Source organism: Cydia amplana, chromosome Z (genome assembly GCF_948474715.1).
Source record: "Cydia amplana chromosome Z, ilCydAmpl1.1, whole genome shotgun sequence".
Lineage (NCBI taxonomy): Eukaryota > Metazoa > Arthropoda > Insecta > Lepidoptera > Tortricidae > Cydia > Cydia amplana.
Genome location: NC_086096.1, coordinates 21,980,191 through 22,000,379, shown reverse-complemented (window position 1 = coordinate 22,000,379; position 20,189 = coordinate 21,980,191). Strand labels below are relative to the sequence as shown.

Genomic DNA, 20,189 nt, shown 5'->3' with positions numbered 1-20,189 from the left:
TTATTGATGTTACTGCTTGCTTGTAAAATAGTCTGGTCAGCACAGTTCATAATGTATGAGAGCTCTACATGAATTCTCACACCAGAGATTTTTTGAGATGTGATAACCTATGTTGCAAATACTATATTTAAAAAGAAATCTCCACAAAATATGTCACATTCTTTTAATAAATCCAAACTATTATTAAAATACAAAAAATATATCAAAACATGAATCCGACACTCGAGATTTTTTAATATGCAGTTCTCAAACATATACTCATTATGTATTTATATTTTCTCCCAGCTTGAGACCAAAACCAGCTCCCAATAATTTTCTTTATTAAAAATATTTTTTTTTCATAAAAATAACAACTAATGTGTACATAAAAATTACATGTTAATTAAGCTCTGTATATTTACTATATCCTACAAAAAAATCTCTCACGTAAATTAATCCATTTAATTACTATTAACCATTTTTGTTTTGAAAATGTTTCCGTTGCTTCGAGAAAATGGTCAGTGGGTTTGTTTTTCACTTTCTCAAATCTCTTTCTCATGTTAGTGTAACAACAAAAAATCTCCCACGTATATGTAATACATATTGTATGGAATAAAACCATTATTAAATCATCCAAGCTATTTAAATTACCCTAAATGGCGGGTACTAATTCACTGTAGAGAACGTTTTATCGACTTCCATATCTCCGTCTCACTTCAATGTTCGCGGCAGACGATCGTTCCGCTTCAACAGCCGAGAGTTCGCGATCCGGTCGACCGTTAATTCTCCCATGACTATCTTACCCAGTTTCATCGGTATGCGTTGCGCGCTTACTTAACACACCTCAGGCCAAGCTCCTATAAAACGCGCAATGCATGCATACATTGCGGTATCTTCTATATGTCACATATGTCAGCTATGAGGCCTATGAGGCTATGACATGGCTATGAGTCATGACAGACTGTGGCAGTTAGTTCCAAACAAGTATACAGACTTGTCTACCCACCATAAAGTTTAGCGTAAAGAGAATATATCACTCCTTAGTGAAAAACCATACGGTTTGTGCGAAGTTGAGCGTTATGTCAATGCTAATAAAGATGATGGTTTGACTTACGGAAATGAATAATATAATATTTTATTTTATATTTCCAATTCCCGTTTCATTTACACCCAATATTAAATCTTTTTCCGTAATAAAATGCGTATATAATTACTGTTATCATCTGTATTTATTTTATTTCTTTAACCCCTTATTCATAAACGCGCTACAAACTTCAATTAGCTAATAATAGTAATAATCGTTTGTCCTTATCTGTCACTTTAACTTATGTATTTGTAAGTAAGGGATAAACATAATTGAACTAAATCAGGCCCGTAAAGTTTATGAATAAAGTGGTTAATCTTTATTGCACAAAAGAAAAACCTTATAGTACAAGAGGCGGACTTAATGCCATAAGGCATTCTCTACCAGTTAACGATGGCTTGTCCTCCGGGCCATTTGATCGATGATCTCCTTTGATTATTTATTTTTAATGGACGCCAAAATCCAGACAGGAACTTCGATTTTGACATTTACCACAGTAATGCAGTCGGTAGCAATGCCGCGCTTCAAAATTGCTGCAGTCGACTGCATTGCTGTAGAAAACGTGAAAAAGGTCATTCAAAGGGTAATAGGGTTATATACACCGCGGGGGTTATTACCCGAAAGATTTAAACCAACGATTTTAGATCCTAATTAGAGTATATAAAGTTATATAAAACATAGTCCATAAACCCTTAATTTAAGAGATATTAATTATTTAAAACAAATCACAAGTTAAAAAATCTCAATTCTAACACACCCTTATGCGTGACGTAGCCACCAACTAATTTTACACGCAGACGCACTAACTGCATGGTTATTAGCCAAATTCAAACTTCTAACGAAAGGAGAATGGGCAATTTGTCCCATGGATGTATACTGTTGAGACATATCTCATTTGAAAGGGCTTAGTAATAGCATTATTTTATTGTATGACACCAACTTTAGATAACTTGCAGGGACTGAGCTATTAAAAAAAAAGAGTGAAACATATAAACTGTTTTTTTACAATATACTTGTTACGTAGCCAGTTGTTAGGTATTTTATATGAAAGAATATGAGAAATGCTACACTTCTGTATACCAGCACCTACGTTTAAGTACGTACAGGGCTAGAATTAATTGATAAAACATATGCTTGAATTGAAAAACTGTTACTATACACTGAAACTTATTTGTATACACAAGCCATATATAATATCGAAATGGCATTATTATAAGCTATTTTTTAAAATGTATACTCGGACTCAAATCCTTGCAGGGGCGGAAATTAAACTAGTTTATTAGTTAATTAGTTGTGGTAAATGCCGCTTTGATTGTTCTACCTGACACTAGATAGAGCTTTGGTAGCAGAATGGGCAATTTTTACTATTGATATATATAATTGAGACATATATTATTTGGTAGGTTTTAATTTTATCTATAATTATTTCTATGACACCAAAGACCGAAAGTGTCCAGGGAAGATGCTATTCATGATTTTGATCTTGCACTGCGGCGTAAACTGGAACTAAAAAAATGTCATTAATGTAGGGCTACTTTTGTAACCATTAACGTCACTCTGCTTGCCTGAAATATAATTAAAAATTAAGTAATCATGTTCCGTAAATAATTACTGCTAAATAAATCGCACAAAACTACATAAGTATGTATTTTCAAATCCTCTCTAGTACTGACATCTTGCGTGCAATAGAAGAACCGAATGAGCGGCTAATGCTGAATCCATATAGTCGCTTTTAAACGCTCCAAATGTAACCAAAAACTAAGACTTCGCGTATTTATAAGTTCGTTTAATTCCGAACGCACGAGCACCATGAACATCGTATGTTTCGTCTATTTGTCTCTCTTTGTTGCTCTTACATATTCGAGTGATAAAGGAAGATATATTATTAACGGCAAGAAAATGTAATTTAAGTTTCTAGAATCTGTGCGGAAAGGAAAGAGAAGAGTCGTACGACTCTTCTCTTTCCGCAGTCTCTTTGCGTCTTTGGAAAATGATGTATACTGTACAAGTGAAACATTTGGGTTTGCATTGCGCGCTACCTAGGCTTTTCGTCCGTTTAGAGGAAGTTAAATATTTACCAAGCGATGGTAGGTGTATTTCGTTCACTCATATATATTTTATTAAATAAAACCTTTTGAATATTTAAAACATCTTTATTTCATGCAAATTAAAAAATAATTCACATTATACTTTTGTTAAAAAATAATTCACACTATACTTTTCTTTACTTCACTTATAAAACGAGCCTTGGTAATAGGAGTGAATAGGAGCATCGAGATTTGGAAATGCATGGCTAGTGCGCTAATCTTGGACCGTTTGCGAAATGTTCGCTTAGGGCCTCCGCTAGCTGGTGTGGTTGCACACAACACCGAAACGAAAAACAGTATGAGCAATGCAACGCTAACAACTAATAAATATAGAACTAGTAACATAGAGGCATGATTTCTTTCGGATATAATCATGGTTAATGGCTTTGGTTATCTCACTCAAAGGAAAAGATTTTATCGCAAAGTTTCAACAATAATAACTGCACTGTACCTACTGTTGTAGTAATTAATAAAGTTTTGATACAATTTGTGGTATTTTGAGGTGCCAATCAATTGAAATAATTTCAACGTAAACATGATCCTAGACATAACTTGACACTTCTTGTCATGGAACACATGTCACTGCATTCGCCGTGCATCGTATGATATCGGAGTGATTCGTGAAATGTCATGCTCGCTCTCTGTTTCTCTACTTGAGATTAATTAAACTCGCTCACTCTCTGAATAAAGGTTTGTTCACTTTTACACAATTAATATGATTTAATTTGTACTGAAATAGTAGTTTAATTAAAATATATAATTGGACCCATGTTGATATAACATTATTTACTCGTACTGTCGTCAAAAATACGTGGTTTAAATCTTTCGGGTTATTAAATCCCGCGGTGTATAAGATGAAATGATGCATTAATAAAACTTTAGTTAACTAACAATATTATATTAAATCATTAACAACTTTGACAGCACGATCTCTTCGCAGGTAGGTGCTCTACAAGGAGTTTATATTACAACATTATTTCCAAGAAATAATCTCTCATTATTAAATTATACAACGGGACTTAATCGCGTATCGTTGTATAATTTAATAATGTGTAAAAATCGTGAAAGTTTAAATCAGTGTAATCTCCAGTGATCGGAATAGGCAGAGTATATTTACCTACACTTGGTAGAACATAGATAAAAAGTGGAGACTTCCTTACGACAAAATTTTTTTGCGGGACTAAAGTCCCGGGAACTTACCGAATAATTAATATTGTTCTGAATAGTACAAAAAACAATGCAAACTGCTTCAATACAATAAATAGGCATAAAATAAATAAATGGATTCTTCTATATTTATTTTTAATAAACTCTCTTTATGTACAAAGTTATTATTATTTTATTAAGTCTAAATATAAATAACATTGCAACTCAATCTACAAATACAAAATTATTATATTGATTTAAACTAACACCATTTTCACACATACCTATTATTAAATGAAAACGGGACTTAATCGCGTAACACTTATATTTAATATTTGGCCCAAGGTTTCGGATGTCACATTACGTCCGTGGTCAGAGGCATACGGGTAGGGAGTTGTGTCAACATTTTCTAGCTATACGAGTTTTTAGAACTACCCGCACTTGTAATAATGTATGTATGTAGGTTTAATACATTACACGGCCAAATTATGAACATAGGCAAGTGACTCAAGTCAATAGTCATAGTTCGTGACCATAATTATATTTCAGCCTTTATTTTCTTACTTTCGATTATACAATGAAAAGGATAAAAATGTTAAATAATAAATACATTATCTTACCTTGAAACTTGGTAGTTTTGCAGTATCCGTGGTGTTTTCAGTATCCAGTAATCGCCAAATCCAATCAAAGCAAAATCGGTGTCCGAGTTCAGGCCGTGTGTAATCAAGTATAGCAGGCGAAATTCCAGTAAACAAGCAAATGTCAAATATCCAAAAAACACAGTATCTACACTTCCGTACGTACTCGACAAGGGATAGTAAGAAACTGATGTCAACTTTCTATTTAATGCATAAAAAGGGTTGCAGGTAACAGCGATAAGTGATAACGACATCTGCTTTGTCTTTTAGACGATAACAATGGAAAGTACAATTAACATAGTAGATAGTAATACTGTTATTTCTATCTTTTTCACTTAAACACAGCTGGTATTGGCGTAAAAGAGACGGACAAGTTTGAAATAATATAAATACAATAATGTTATATTATCGTAAACTAGTACAAACTTGTAGTGTTGTGGTTACTATTTAATTTTACGTACATTGGGGATACATTATGAGATTTTATTTATTTTACCGAATTTTAAATCCGGGAAGTCCCGGAAAAAAATAATAGCGCAAGGAAGTCTCCACTTCATGACTTTGTTCTACCAAGTGTAGGTAAATATACTCTGCCTATTCCGATCACTGGTAATCTCTCATTGTTACGAAAATGTTGGTATGGTGGCTTTAGGTTACTTTTCGTTCATATCGTCTTGGATATGGGTGAACATGGTGTTAATACACTCAGTATCAATCAACCTGTAAAGATATTGTAGCCTGGCCTTTTCTCGAAAAGTCTTCTAAAAAAATTTACGCTCATGTCGTCTCGGATATGAGTATATTTGGTATCAGTGCATTCAGTATAATATCCTGAACACAAATATATGAGATGACAAGCGCGAAAGTGGTGAGGGTAGTTACTGTGATGCAAAGTTTTTACCATTTTTCTTTTAAACATACCATGTGGGGTACCAAATGAAAGGGCCTTGTGAGTAGATCACAAATATATTACATACTGTAACACTTTTACTACTTAATCCAACAAATTATTTGAAAACGTTCAAAAATTTCACAATGAGTTGATTTCCAACTGCTCTAAATTGACTAAGATAACTTGATCCCAAGTTTCCTTGCAATTATACGTAATCGAGGGCCAGGCTCATACTAGTTCTCATGTCGCGATGCGCTATCGCTAACAAAAACTAAGCGTTACGAATTGCTGACATTTGCTTCTTTTAGTTTCTCTACTCAAGCATCGGATGACAGGATCGTTGAAAAGGGACAAACATATCCTTTGACGTTACGTTACTCTTCTCGTGAATTGTCAAATTTTAAAATTCGAAATTAGCTTTGGAATTTGTCCGCGTGGCTATTCGAAGTATAACTTGGTGGACGGTACTTACTAACCAAATAAGCTTGAGATCCAGTATCATAGATAGTTGTAAGACTTCAAGGGTCTATTTATATCTGACTGTGCATCCTGTATTCTAAACGTTTTGTGAATAGATATAAAAATTGACACCTATCATTTTTCACATAAACACAGACACTTTATGCATTGAATTATTAAACCTTAACGCAATGCCATAAGTCATAAGGTATATTTTCCTAATATACCTTGATGCTAATTCGAACTTTGTTATAAAAGATGTCATTTTATATCATTCGCGCGTGCATTTCACTCGTACTAGATGAAATATGTATTGGTGCGAGCGAGACGGTTGGGCGAATGATAACAAAATGATATCTTTTTGACATCTTAAACAAAGTTTGACTTGGCCTCTGTGGAAGCCTGGAAATACAGCATACTTCATAGACTTTTTATGCTGGAAATTGATTTAATTATTGCGAGAAAAATAAGTATGTAGTCTTCAATAACTTGTACAGTTATGTACTGCCAACAAACTAGAAGTGTCCATTAATTGTGTAGAACATTATTTGCTGTTTGTTTCCAAAATCATGCTGCTATTCTGCGAATATAGCAGTTCCTCGGGCAGATAAATTAAACATGATCGAAACAAATACTATTAAATTAACCACAATAGTAAACTTTTCTCTCAGTGTGGGATATTCTCGGTCATGGAAAACTTACAAAATTATTGTTTTTTTCAATAAATCTATAATTAATATTATTGTCGGGAGAAATTCTGACCGTGTAGTCGTGTAAGCTTCATAGCCCATTCTTCAAAAAAATTCTAGTTAGAAATTACTGTTTAGGTAGTATAAAATATAAAATAAAAAAAATGTTATTTCTCAAAAACGGGAACAGATATCAAGTTGTTAATTCGCAGACGGGTATTCAATATGATATATAATTCACCCGTGTAGAAACATTTTACTGTGCAATTAATGTAACTTTAACTTTATATTGACTCCACTATTAGTAATTCGGTATTGTTAGATTACAAAGTAATCTGGGATTCGGTAATCAGATTACAAAGTTATTTCGAGTAATCGTGGAACCAGGAATCAATTACGAAATGCCCATCTCCATTTAATATGTCTTTGTCTCACGGAAGTTTTGTTATTAAAATTGCCCATCTCCGCTTGAGAGTGAATGAACATTCGCTCGATTGTCAACGATGATGGCACCTATCAGTTAATCAAACGGTAAATAAGCAGCTGTTAACGTTACCTACTAACGTTAACAATGGTGTATCGATACCTTTGACTTAACGTTAGCTCAAATTGACAGCTGCTAACGTTACCATTTTGTTACCGGTAAAGAGTAGTATAACTAACGGTACCTGGTCTAACGTTAGTTACAACTTAACGTTAAATCTGTCACCTTGTGGTAACGATACCAACTTTTTAACGGTATTTAAAGCCCTGACAGGTATGTTTGTTAAAATCATGTAGATACATAAGTAATAAGTATTAATTTGTTATTTTATCAAACCCGATTATCAATTTCCCGAGTGTGTCTTCACTTGAAAAATTTGTCTCATCACTAGTGCTACTTAATTGCCACTAAGTCACCGATACTCCACATGATGTGTAGCTTCTTACCTAACAAACCTAGCTTTAACAGGAACAAAATCAGCAAGTATGCAACTGAATTTTATTATACCTTCAAGTTGATATAAAAACAATTGATGAGGTGCAATTAGGTACACAAAACTGAAGGAAGAACGGGAAAATCTTGTCACACAATGTGTTCACTAACATTATTTTTCCCCAGTAACAATTATATGCCAAGTTATGAAACTTGGCAGGCATGAGCCTTCCCCTGGATGGTACAATCACCTGCAATAATATACTATGAAGCACGCAAAAATGTCACATTAAAAATAACATTGAATCAGATATTTTGGCTTGCTTCATTGAGCATCATATTACTGCTGGTGAGCATATCATATTACAAGCTAGGAATCGTTTCTATTAAAGTAGTGGAATATGGTTAAATTCAGCACCTGTTTTATGTATTAATAAATACCTACCTAAAAATATTAATGATTGTATCATGTTAAGTGTAAAAATGACTTTATAGGTCTGTATTATATTTTCCGAAGCAGAAACTAAGGGTTTATAGGTAAATTCTTGTGAATTTATTTATGTTAATAGTTGAAGAGCTGTCTAGATTTCTCCAGGATCCCAATTTCAGATCCTGACCAGATGACAATAGGACCAACAATAGGAAAACACCGCAGAAGCGCCTGACAAACAGTCTGATTTAAGTGGTAGCCCTGTGCCCATACTTATAATTCATAATAAAGACCGTATCGTTAAGTATGGGGACAACTTAGCCGTTTTTTTTTGGTATTATATTTTTATTTCAATATTACACATGTGTTCAATTAGTGTTTTAATAAGGTATACATTTCGTCCTGGGAGCTGGGAGCGTAAAGCATATGGTTTGGACGAAATTTACTCAATTCTCTCGAGTAACAATAATGACTGTTGACAAATACTACAAGAAAATTTGCAGTTTGCGAACAAGACAATATCACACAAAAAAAAATCGTACTATGTAAACAGCAATTACACATGATTCATATATCGAAACATCTGGACATAGTCTAATCATTTCTTTTCGTTAAAATTTGGATCTGTGCATGGTGGCCTTTTAGAGAATATGGCATGTTACTTACGACAACTCTGACTTTGACATCTAATATAACTATTATGGCGCGTTTCTATCGACCCGCTCTAGCGATGGATCAACGCCATGAATGTCCGTTAGGCTTTGGTTTGTAGCTTATTCTTCTAGCTGTCTCCGTCATTTCGCATTTTGCATCAGAAATTGAAGGGATTTCAAAACGTGGGGTGAAAAATCGTTTTTATGTAAAAATAAACATTCACCATGTTTATTCCGCAGCTGCTCAATTGAGCAATCATGAAGAGGACACTTAGATAACATGTTTTGGCAGCCTATTTACCTTTTGTTACTTTAAATCGTACCAAAGAGTCGGCGAAATAGTCTCAAATTCAGCTCGATAGGCTTGTCCGGACTATATTTGCTTCTTCTTCAGTCGGTCCTTCAATACTGAGGATCGTGACATCATGTCCTTCTGTTGAAGACCAGGTTCCTCCATAGGGTTCTGTTCCCCGCCAAGTGCATGGCCTCGTGCAGTTTTAATTGCATAGGTGCTAGGGCTTCCAATACCGGGATCCCGGTATTTCGGGATCCCGGGATCCCGTCTTTTTAAACGCATTTTTCAATACCGGTATTTTTTAAAGGCAATACCGGGATCCCGGTATTTTTAAAAATGAGGGAAATGCGCAGTATAAACCCTTTAAATCCATTATATTCGGCTGTATCAAAAAGCTTACTAAAGGTCAGACGCATCTAGAGTTAGACCAAGAAAAGTCTGCAACGATTTTGATAGCACGCGCAGTGCAAGTGTTATATTAAACGTCAAACTTCTATGAAATTATGACGTACAAATAATACTTGCACTGTGTACTGCATATGCTATCAAAATCGTTGCATACTTTACTTGGTCTAACTCTAACTGGTCTCTAGCCCGCATTTTATTATTGAAACAAGATCGTTGCCTAATGCGTCAGATAAATATTTGGTGGTTGGTGGTGGATGAATCCTGAAGTTATGTGAGTGATGAATATGATGATAGTGACATTAACATTAACATAATTAGTTCTTATAATTTTATCAAAAAATAAATCGAAAGAGCAAGGATAACTGTAATAATGGCAAACCAATTTTGACGGAAATTTGAGAAAATGTTGTCTGGTTGGTTAAGTTGGACTACAAATGTGACTGGTGAGGGGAAGTCAACAAATTTGATAAAATTATTGCCAACCTGGAGTGTGAAATAAAATTATTGCAGATGGCGGCATTGATTGTTTATTGTTGTAATAGCTTTTAGGACATATCTGGTATTCCAGTGGCCTTTCTAATTCCCCTTTTTAATAAAACTATATATTTTTAAGCGATTCATTTCCAATACCGGGATCCCGGGATCCCGGTATTGATGAAGACAGTTTCGGTATTAATACCGGTATTGTGAGAAGTCCGGTATTTGGAAGCCCTAATAGGTGCCGTAATTTGAGAACACCATCTAGTAGGGGGAGGGGCCTGAGGTCTCGAGAATTCAACTTTACCCGTCATTATTACTCTTTCCAGGCTATCAGGAGAGTGACGTGAGAGGTGTCCGAAGTATGCAAGCATTTGGTCCTGGCATATTGTTGACAACCGGCGATTTATGCGTAGTTCCTCCAGTATGGAGAGATTGGTACGCAATGCTGTCCACAGTATTCGTAAAAGCCTGCGCCAACACCACATCTCAAACGCGTTTATACGCTTGGTCAGATTGGCTCGGATTGTCCATGTCTCCAAACCATGCAGAAAGATTGGGAAAACCAGAGAATGCAGAAGTCTAACCTTCGTCTGTCTTAATATACTACGGTCCTTCCAGATCTTATCAAGCCGAGCCATAGCTCCCTTCGCTATTTGAATCCTCCGGATAATTTCCCCGTCACAACTACCATCGCTAGATATAAGCGAGCCGAGGTAGGTGAAGGCGCTAACACAATTGAGATCCTTAAGTTTTAAGCTTCATAGAGGAGGTTTTTTCCGATACACAAACATCAGCTTGGTCTTTGCATGGTTGACGTGAAGTCCTAATATATATAATAATATTTGCTATACGGTATTAAAAGCGTCATAAAGTCCCTAAAATTAAGAAAATGTCAAACCTTCTTAAATCAGATACATACTTACTCTAAGAACATAGTAATACAAAATAATACACATGCCAACAGTTAGACCAGGTTTTATCTGTCCCTATACTTAACGATACAGTCTTTACATACCTACAGTCACTACATAGCTATTTTACTTGAAAAACTTTTTTAAACATTTATATGTCTATCGAGATTGATTCTGACTACGCGATATTTCACTACGTAGAAAGCTTATCTTGACTTATCATAACAATGCAAAACGTGTAGACTACAAAAATGAGAATCAAGAGTTAAAAAAATTGTTAAATTAAATAAAACTACACGTACGTTTGACACGTACTTAATTAGTTAAATATTAGTGAGCTCACAAGTGCTCCCAAGCCGCAACATGCAATGAACTCACCCGAGTTAGGCTGCTCCTGTATGTCCACCGCCGACAACATTCCTTTCTTTTCAAACATATTTCGCACGTTTGTGCATGATAGTTCCAAATCAGCAACACAAGAACTAATCATTATACTGGTAAATACCAGTATTAACAATATTTGCTTCATTTTCAATCCGTAAATCGATTTTTTGCTGGGCGACAGTTCAACACAATAACACTCTCTCACAGTCATGGCTTTAACAATTTACTATTTATATACATCAATATGTATTGATGTAAATAGACAAATCAAAGCGTATTTAGTCTTTGATTTGTTTCTTATTATAAAAAGTATTCTTAATTAAAACTAATAATATAAACGTGACCACTTAATCGTAATTTCCAATCAACTACGATCCATGATGGCCGCAGTTCGACTGGACTCTGAAGTAAATGAGTTCATCTAACTTCAACCAACCCTGTTTGTTCGAAGAAAAGAAAAATAGCGAACAATGCTGGCAATCGCAGAAACCGAGACCTAAATAATAAACTGGCAACATATACACTTAAGTGCAGTCCAGACGAGACAAAGTTTCGCCTATCTGATGAAATTGTCAGATCTAATCAGGCCGTGCGGACGAAAACGCCAATTTGATTCCCCGATCAAATCAGCAGGTGCAGACACAAAAATGCCAATTTTCGAAGTTAGTACCTATGGAGTGCAAATTGGTGATTAAATTGTGTACGTGTGGACGCTAGATGAGATTGGCGCCAATTATTTTCCTGATCAAATCAATGAAAAAAGAATCATATGGAAGATGTATGGAAGCGACATACCTACAAAAAAAGTGTGGCCGACGCCATATTGCCGAGAACTGAACATGGCGGTCTGTAGTGCTGGGAAGACAAGTTGATATTTGACAAGGATATCGATAAACTAAGTTGTCATCATTTTAAACACATAAACCTATTAGATCCACTTATAGAGAAGAAAAACATAGTGTACAATAGGCGGACTTTATACGTCTTATGACATTCTCTACCAGTCCACCTTAAGCCCTAAGCCTGCCTTAACCCTTAAATGCATAGTGATGCATTTATACACACAACATAAACATCAAATGTTATGCATTATTAAACAAATTCTATTTGTTCTTGTATATTATTTCAATAGTAAAACTAATAAATTTTCCGAATTATTACATAAATTTACGCAGTATTTTAATTTATAAAAGTTACATTTGTTTATAGACGAAATGTCGGAAAACTTGGAAAAACCTGGAAGTTGATGATTTTTAGTATGTGATTTTGGGCAGATTTTTCGGGGTTTGTAATTATTTTATATTTACAAATTTTATCATAGGAACATCACTAATAGTGTACCTTTCTGTTGGCAGTTAAGATTTTTCCTATACCCCTTACTAATAGCTATATATTTCCAAAAATATGATTTAGACTATGCAACTTTTAACACTGATTTCCCAGTGAAAATCGATGATATATTTTTTTTTACTATTTTTCCTAGAAACGGCAAACAATTATGTGATATATATATTAATTTCGGGCAAAACGAAAAAATCATGTATTTAAGGGTTAAGGCAAAGCAGAAAAAAATGTTGATGTTGGCGTGTAACTTAAGATAACATATAATTGAGAGAACGCTATTTGTTGGCTTATGAGTCTTTATGACGGCCGTTTGCATTATCGATACCTACTCTATTTCATGATCGTACTAATTACGATTAATTAAGACGATAGTGCAGAATTGCAGATATCACAAAGTTGCAATTTAATTAATAATATAAATGCATAGATGGTCAGGCAAGTCTTGTCGGTAGAAAAAGGCGCAAAATTCAAATTTTCTATGGGCCCATATCACTTCGCGCCTACATTTTTGAAATTTGCCGAAATTTTACTGACAAGATCTGCTTGACCATTTATAATTAGCGCTATTGTGAACTAGGGTACCGTTATTAGTTAAATATAAGAAGATTATTCTTCCTATGTAGAATAAAACAACATTCATACACAAAAATATTCTTTATTCATTTCTGATTCGGAATAATACAACTTTGTTCAGGTAGTTCCAGAAAGATTCTTTTTCCGTTTGTTTTTTCTATAATATTGGAAACGTACATAAAGGTAAGTTTGAATTACACTTTTCATCAGCAAGAGTTTGTGTTTTGCCTTATATTTTCTGTTCCAATGGTTTCTAACCATTTTTTTATCGTACATTCAGTTCAGATTTCGGTAACCTGAAAAATCAAAAATATTATATAATATATGATTACTTACTTTCCCTCAGTACAACCGCTTTCAGGATACAGGTTTTAAGTATATACATATATACTTGGTCAACCAGATCTTTTCAGTAGAAAAAGGCGGCAAATTTGAAAAATGTAGGCGCGAAGGGATATCGTCCGTCGTAAAATGAGATTGGTCCAATTTTTGCTAATTAATTGAAAATATAAATTTACATACAAAATCTTTCAAATACGAGGGCCTACCGCGAACACCGAAGTTCTCAATATGCGAGCATCTTTCTCTTTTACTCCCATTAAGGCGTAATTAGATTGACAGAGAAATTGCCCGCAATTTGCGAACTAAAGTTTTCGGAAAAACGAAATAAACCATTAAAACAATAAACTTATATTAAAAATTAATTTTAGCTTTAACTAGTAGGTACCCATGCCGTGAGCATAAGCATGGAGGTTGTGAGTTCGAGCTCAAAACCCGGCTAGTACCAATGAGTTTCTCGAAATGTTAGAGGAAGTTCATAAGTATGCCTATACCTATTAGGTGTGTTCAATTTGCTGTGAAACCTTTGTCTAAACCAATATTATATTATCTAAGTAGGTACTTAAGGTGAAGTATTAAGATGTTTCATTCCACTTACCCGTCATCAACTCCAAATTTTGTAAACATTGTCGTTTTTCAGCTTGAATCGCCTCGTGCTGACTTTTTACAAGTGTAAAATTATTCGTCATGCGGAAAAGTAACTCCCGCACGCCGGTTTTGTAAGGTTTCACCATGTTTATTCCGTTCATCACAAAACACAATGAATATTTAAACGATTTTGACAAACACATACCATAGTGCATGACGTTTACTGACTGCTTAAAAACATTGCCATATGTAGTTTTTTAATTCGATGTCAAATTATTGCGCTGCAGACTTTCTTTGGTTTGTCTCTAGGTATCTAACTTGGTAAATGATCATTTTATCGACAGTAAGATCTTAATTTTAGATCGGAAAATAGATACTCATTTATGCTCTGGTTATCTTATTATGAATTACCTATAATCATGGGTTCTCTATTATTTTTCTTTATTGTGTAACATTAATTTACCTAAATCTGGTTTTAAATTACACGAAGTTTTAAAACTAATTCTTGCTGGGTTCATTGCGTGGTTTATAAAACGGCGTAAACACTGCGGTCACTGCAGGGACATATGACCTTTTAAAATGAGTATTTCGCAAACACTAACCTAACCTAACGCATAAACGGAATATTATAAATTATTGCAACTTAACTTGCTTAAATGTAGTTATTTAACGCTATGCTGTTATATACTTTATGGCAAGTTCTAATGTTAGTTTGATCAATCGAATTAGAGACCGGTCTTCACACGTATTAGAATTTCTAAGCGTCGCGTCGGCAACCCTAGCGTTGTGCCGGTGCGCACGGTGCGGGAGCGGCGCGCTGAAGGTCACTCCATTGTATTTTTGTGTAGGTATCAAAACGGTAGGTATTTGCGTTTTCTTTGAGAGATAAGTATCTGTTCGTAAGAATTATTATATAATCTGTGTCCGCACCAATTCCCTCATAGATGGTAGTATTATTCCCTAGTGTTAGCTGCATCGCACCGTTTGACAGCTGTCATTTTCCAATTGACAGAGGACGACAAAGTAGCCGGTTGATGAAATAACAAAAATGCGGAACCAGTGCTTTAAAGACGCAGATTTTTAAAGATTTTCATGGAAAAAGGTGAATTATAGTACCTCAGGCCGTTCATCTACCTCTAAAAAAGCGGAGCCACATTAATTGAAATTAAATCTCCAAGGAGGAATCTCTCAGAAGGATTCCATTCCAAAAATTCATTGAAATACACGGAAATATGGGACACTTGTCAACACTGGCGCACGTGTGCGGCGTGTGGGGAATATAAAAAAACCCGGCCAAGTGCGAGTCGGACTCGCGCACGGAGGGTTCCGCACCATCAACAAAAAAATAGAGCAAAAAAATCGTGTTTGTTGTATGTGAGCCCCCCTTAAATATTTATTTTATTTTATTTTTAGTATTTGTTGTTATAGCGGCAACAGAGATAAAGATGATCAAGCAGATCTTGTCAGTAGAAAAAGGCGGCAAATTTGAAAAATGTAGGCGCGAAGGGATATCGTCTCATTGAAAATTTGAATTTCGCGCCTTTTTTTACTGACAAGATTTGGTTGACCAGCTTTACATCATTTGTGAAAATTTCAACTGTCTAGCTATCGCGGTTCATGACTCATGAGATACAGCCTGGTGACTAGTGATTGCAATCCGAATTATCCGAAGTTCAAAAATCCGGTTTTTACGGCGATTTCCGATCCGTTTTAAAATCGGGATTTTTGTAAACAAAATCCGAATTCTCGGATTTTTTTGTATAACCATGCAATATTGCAATTTAACGAGTGTAATTTACTGCCGTAGCCCAAAATCGAATTATAATTATATTTTTCAAACGATGAATTAACTTATATATGCGTTTTAAGCAAGAGCTTTCATTTTCGATCAATTTTGAACACATTATTAGCAATACATATATATAAATAACAAGTGTCGAGCCGAAAAGGTGGTTTTCTTCAACGGACGTGCTTTGCAACTTGCAACCACTGAGGGTTTTTGTGACAGCAGATTAAAATCATACGCATATACGTAAGTCAAATACGCATAGTGAAGGAATGTTGCTGCGAAATCTAAAATATAATGATCTATATACGAGTACACGGTCGGGAGGCACCGGGAGGATTTTAACGACACTTCAGTGACTAAAATGTGGTCTGATGTTTTTTGCATTAAAAAATAATGCCTATTCGAGATATTTTTGCCTCAACTTTACCCATTGTAAATTTGGACGTTGAGCCAAATTACGACTAACAACCACCACCTGACGTAGGTATAATCTACTATTTCTTCCGACGTGTTTGTACCTATTGATAGTTACCATCCCTTAACCGACAAAATGATCGACAGCGAAGATATTCTAAAAGTGGAAAAAAATGTTACACTATCAAACGTACCTAATTGAAATGAAATTGTTTGGACTCCTCCGATATTCATACTACTGAATGATACATGCAGTGCTGCAAAAATTATTTGCCCCGATTCATTCGTTCAAAAGAGTGGCCACCCTACTCGCCTGTCCCTTCGGCCGTGTACGTAACCGACCTTTCGTAACTGGTAACGAAGGAAGAAAAAATGATCTTTGTACGATACTGGTTTCGAATTAAGATCATTTTTTCCTCGTATGTAATCAGTCACCATCTTTCGAAGGTGGTTCGTAACCAGTTACATAGTAAGAATTAATTTTCTTAATACGATCCTTCGCCTAGACTAAGTAAGGACTAGATTACATAACGACTATGTAAGCAAAACCAACTTAATTTCATCAGGTCTTGGTTGTAAAATGTCTAATTTTGTAAACCGTCTTAATCGATATATTCTTGAGTTGAAGATTAGACTTAACTAGCTCTTTTGTATGTATAACACCATTTAATATGTCTGTGGGGCATTGCTTAGAAATTTTACGTTTTAATTAGGTACATATTATAACACATGTAATTTTTTTCATTTCCTTACCTTTAGTTTAAAGTTATACTTGTAGACTACTATTTTGATGCTGATTGTACCATTAATTATTCCATCGCCGATTTTCAATATAAATATTTACCTAAAAGAAGAAACTGACTGACTGACTGACATATGAACGCACAGCCCAAACCGCTAGTTCTAGAGATTCCAAATTTGGCACGTAGGTTCCTTATAAGGTCTAGGGGTGCACTAAGAAAGGATGTTTCAAAATTCACCCCCTAAGGGGGTAAAATGGGGGTTCAAAGTTTGTTTGGGGAAAACCTCATTTTTTAGTAGTCTTAGTACGCCGGCGAAGCCGCGGGAAAAAGCTAGTTAATTACAAAGAAAGGCTTAATAGATCTATATTATCATTTAATTATAATTTGGTGCACATAGTACACTAGCAACTGTATAATGAATTAAAATAATTGCTTGGCGCATAATGTAATGATCCGTTTAAGGGCATAATTTAGTATCGTATTCCCGATTTAGGCATCAACTCGTCACACCAAAATTTTGTTCTAACCGGTCATACTGCCGAAAGCAATAATATTTGTTTCAACCCGTCACAAGTAAATTTAGTTCTATTAAGTCACATAGTAATTTTGTAGCTATTGGTCACACTGAAAATCTGTTCCTATTCATCATCCCGTCAATAAGTTCTAACTGGTCACAAGGAGGATACAGAATATAGAGTCTTCTTTTGAAACTCATTCATGGATATAACAGTTAGTCTAGTCTATAACAGTAAGGAGTTTGAAGAGGTTTCATATCAGTATGTTACCTACGCTCAATGATGATTAAAACATTTTGACTCAGTTACGTATGAGGAATAGATAGTCTTTTTTCGTAATTTCAAATAGAAAATTTCTTCTCTCGTAACTATGGTTACGTACGAAGAAAAAATAATATTTATTCGAAACCAGTATCGTACAAAGATCATTTTTTCTTCCTTCGTTACCAGTTACGAAAGGTCGGTTACGTACACGGCCGAAGGGTCGCCTGTATGGCTACCACCAGTTTGGCACTGACATAAACGCCATCGAGAACGTAATTTACTTTCTATGCATCTCGCTCGTACTCGCATATTAGTACGAGCGAGATGCATAGAAAAGAAAGTAAATTATGTTCTCGATAGCGTATGGGTAACATTCCATTTCTGACCGCAGCTGCACTACTGGTACTGAACGCGTCGCTGTTACTGTCAATTTCCATAGTAAAATGTACAGTAGTGCAGCTGCGGTTGGAAATGGACTAACACCTTAAATGTGAGTTTTGACACTGTCAATGGCTCATGGTACGGGCTTTGATCCAAATAGGGATTGCAATCCGGTCTGATTTTGAATCCGGCCGGATCCGGCCAGGTTGGTATTGCGGATAAAAAAAAATCATCAAGTCACGTATTTTATTATGTTTTTTAGCGTTATATGCGAAGTTAAGGATATTTTTAATGGGTTAATAAAACGGCTGTTTTAAGTTTCAAAAATTAGCGTTTTTATTACTTAACCACTAAGTCTTATTACAATAATCAGTGTCACAAATTAAAAACTTCTTTTTCTCTTAAAATATCTATAGCCCAACCCACATTTCCCACAAAAAGGTGCTTTCAATTCAACCATTTTAGTTTGAGCAAACAAAATCAATGAACGTGCATATCTATACAAGTATACATTAAAACATTTTTTCACACATAATATTTTCCAGCTTTATTTAGTAGCATAATAATAACAAGATAACATAATAATAAAAAAACATTATAGGACATATTTACATAAGCCCCACGGTAAGCTCAAGAAAGCTTGTGTTGTGGGTACTCAGACAACGATATATATAAGATAGATAGATAGATAGTCCATTTATTTGTTTGCCACAATACACACAAGATATTCAAAGGTACAACAATGACAGTATACAAAAAACAATCCAGAGAAAAATTGAAAATTACAAAGACAGATAATAGTCACACAGATTTACACAAAAAAGAAAAAGAAAGAAAACATACGTAAAAACACTTTTCATACAAGTAAATGCTGTGTGCATCGCAGCAAAACAAAAGGGTTCTGGCTCAGTGTTACGCTTCACCCATTGGGAGAAGCACTGGTATTCTGCCAGGACCAAGTATATATGCAAATAGGTACTTAAATACATAGAAAACAACCATGTCTCAGGAACAAATATCTGTGCTCATCACACAAATAAATGGGATTCGAACCCAGGACCGCAGCTTCACAGGCAGGGTCACTATCGAATAGGTCAGACCGGTCGTCAAAAGTCAAAAATTCAACATATATTCCTCTAATTACTTTTAATTCGACAAAACATTTAACTTAACTGCTGAAGTGCTGAATGAAGTTTTATACATATTTATTCATTATATTTTAAATGCAGGTAGCACTTTATTATAACTGGGCTATAATGGTTTATGCAAAATAAAACGAAACAACACGTACATTTAATTACAATGTAACAACACAATTAATTGACTATAAAATAATTCAGTACTTACGGTGCACGGGAATCTCAACACTACGACGACACATATTTCGTTGGCTAGAAGACTGGCGTCGACTAACGAACAAGTTGTTGTGTTGCTGTTTGCGAGCGAGAAAATTATCGCACGCGTCGAGCGACGTTCGAATATTGGCGAGAACTTTTAAATTTTAGCGTTATTTTATATCTTTGATTCATTTTACCGGATCCGAGACCGGATCCGGTGAGTTTTGGCTGATCCGGTAGCTTGAAAAATGTGCCGGATCCGGCCGGATTACCGGATCCGCCGGACCGGATTGCAATCCCTAGATCCAAATCCAATGGATTATAGTTTGTGGTCAATCTTAGAGACAAGGGCCTGTGCTACAAAACACAGAAGTATAAACGTTCAAAAAGCAACACTTACCAAAAAATGGGAAAAAATGTCCTTGGAGGAGCTGCGGCATTTCGTTTAAAA

At 35.1% G+C, this 20,189-nt stretch overlaps 1 protein-coding gene across 1 annotated transcript in view; it reads right to left on the bottom strand.

The window, feature by feature from the left end:
* LOC134660805 (glypican-6) overlaps positions 1-11,835 on the bottom strand; it is a 111,119-nt gene extending 99,284 nt beyond the window's left edge. The window contains exon 1 of the mRNA XM_063516603.1: positions 11,446-11,835. Within this exon, the coding sequence (XP_063372673.1) occupies positions 11,446-11,662 (217 nt within the window). The 5' untranslated portion in view covers positions 11,663-11,835. The remainder of the gene's footprint in view (positions 1-11,445) is intronic.
* Positions 11,836-20,189: the final 8,354 nt, after the last annotated feature.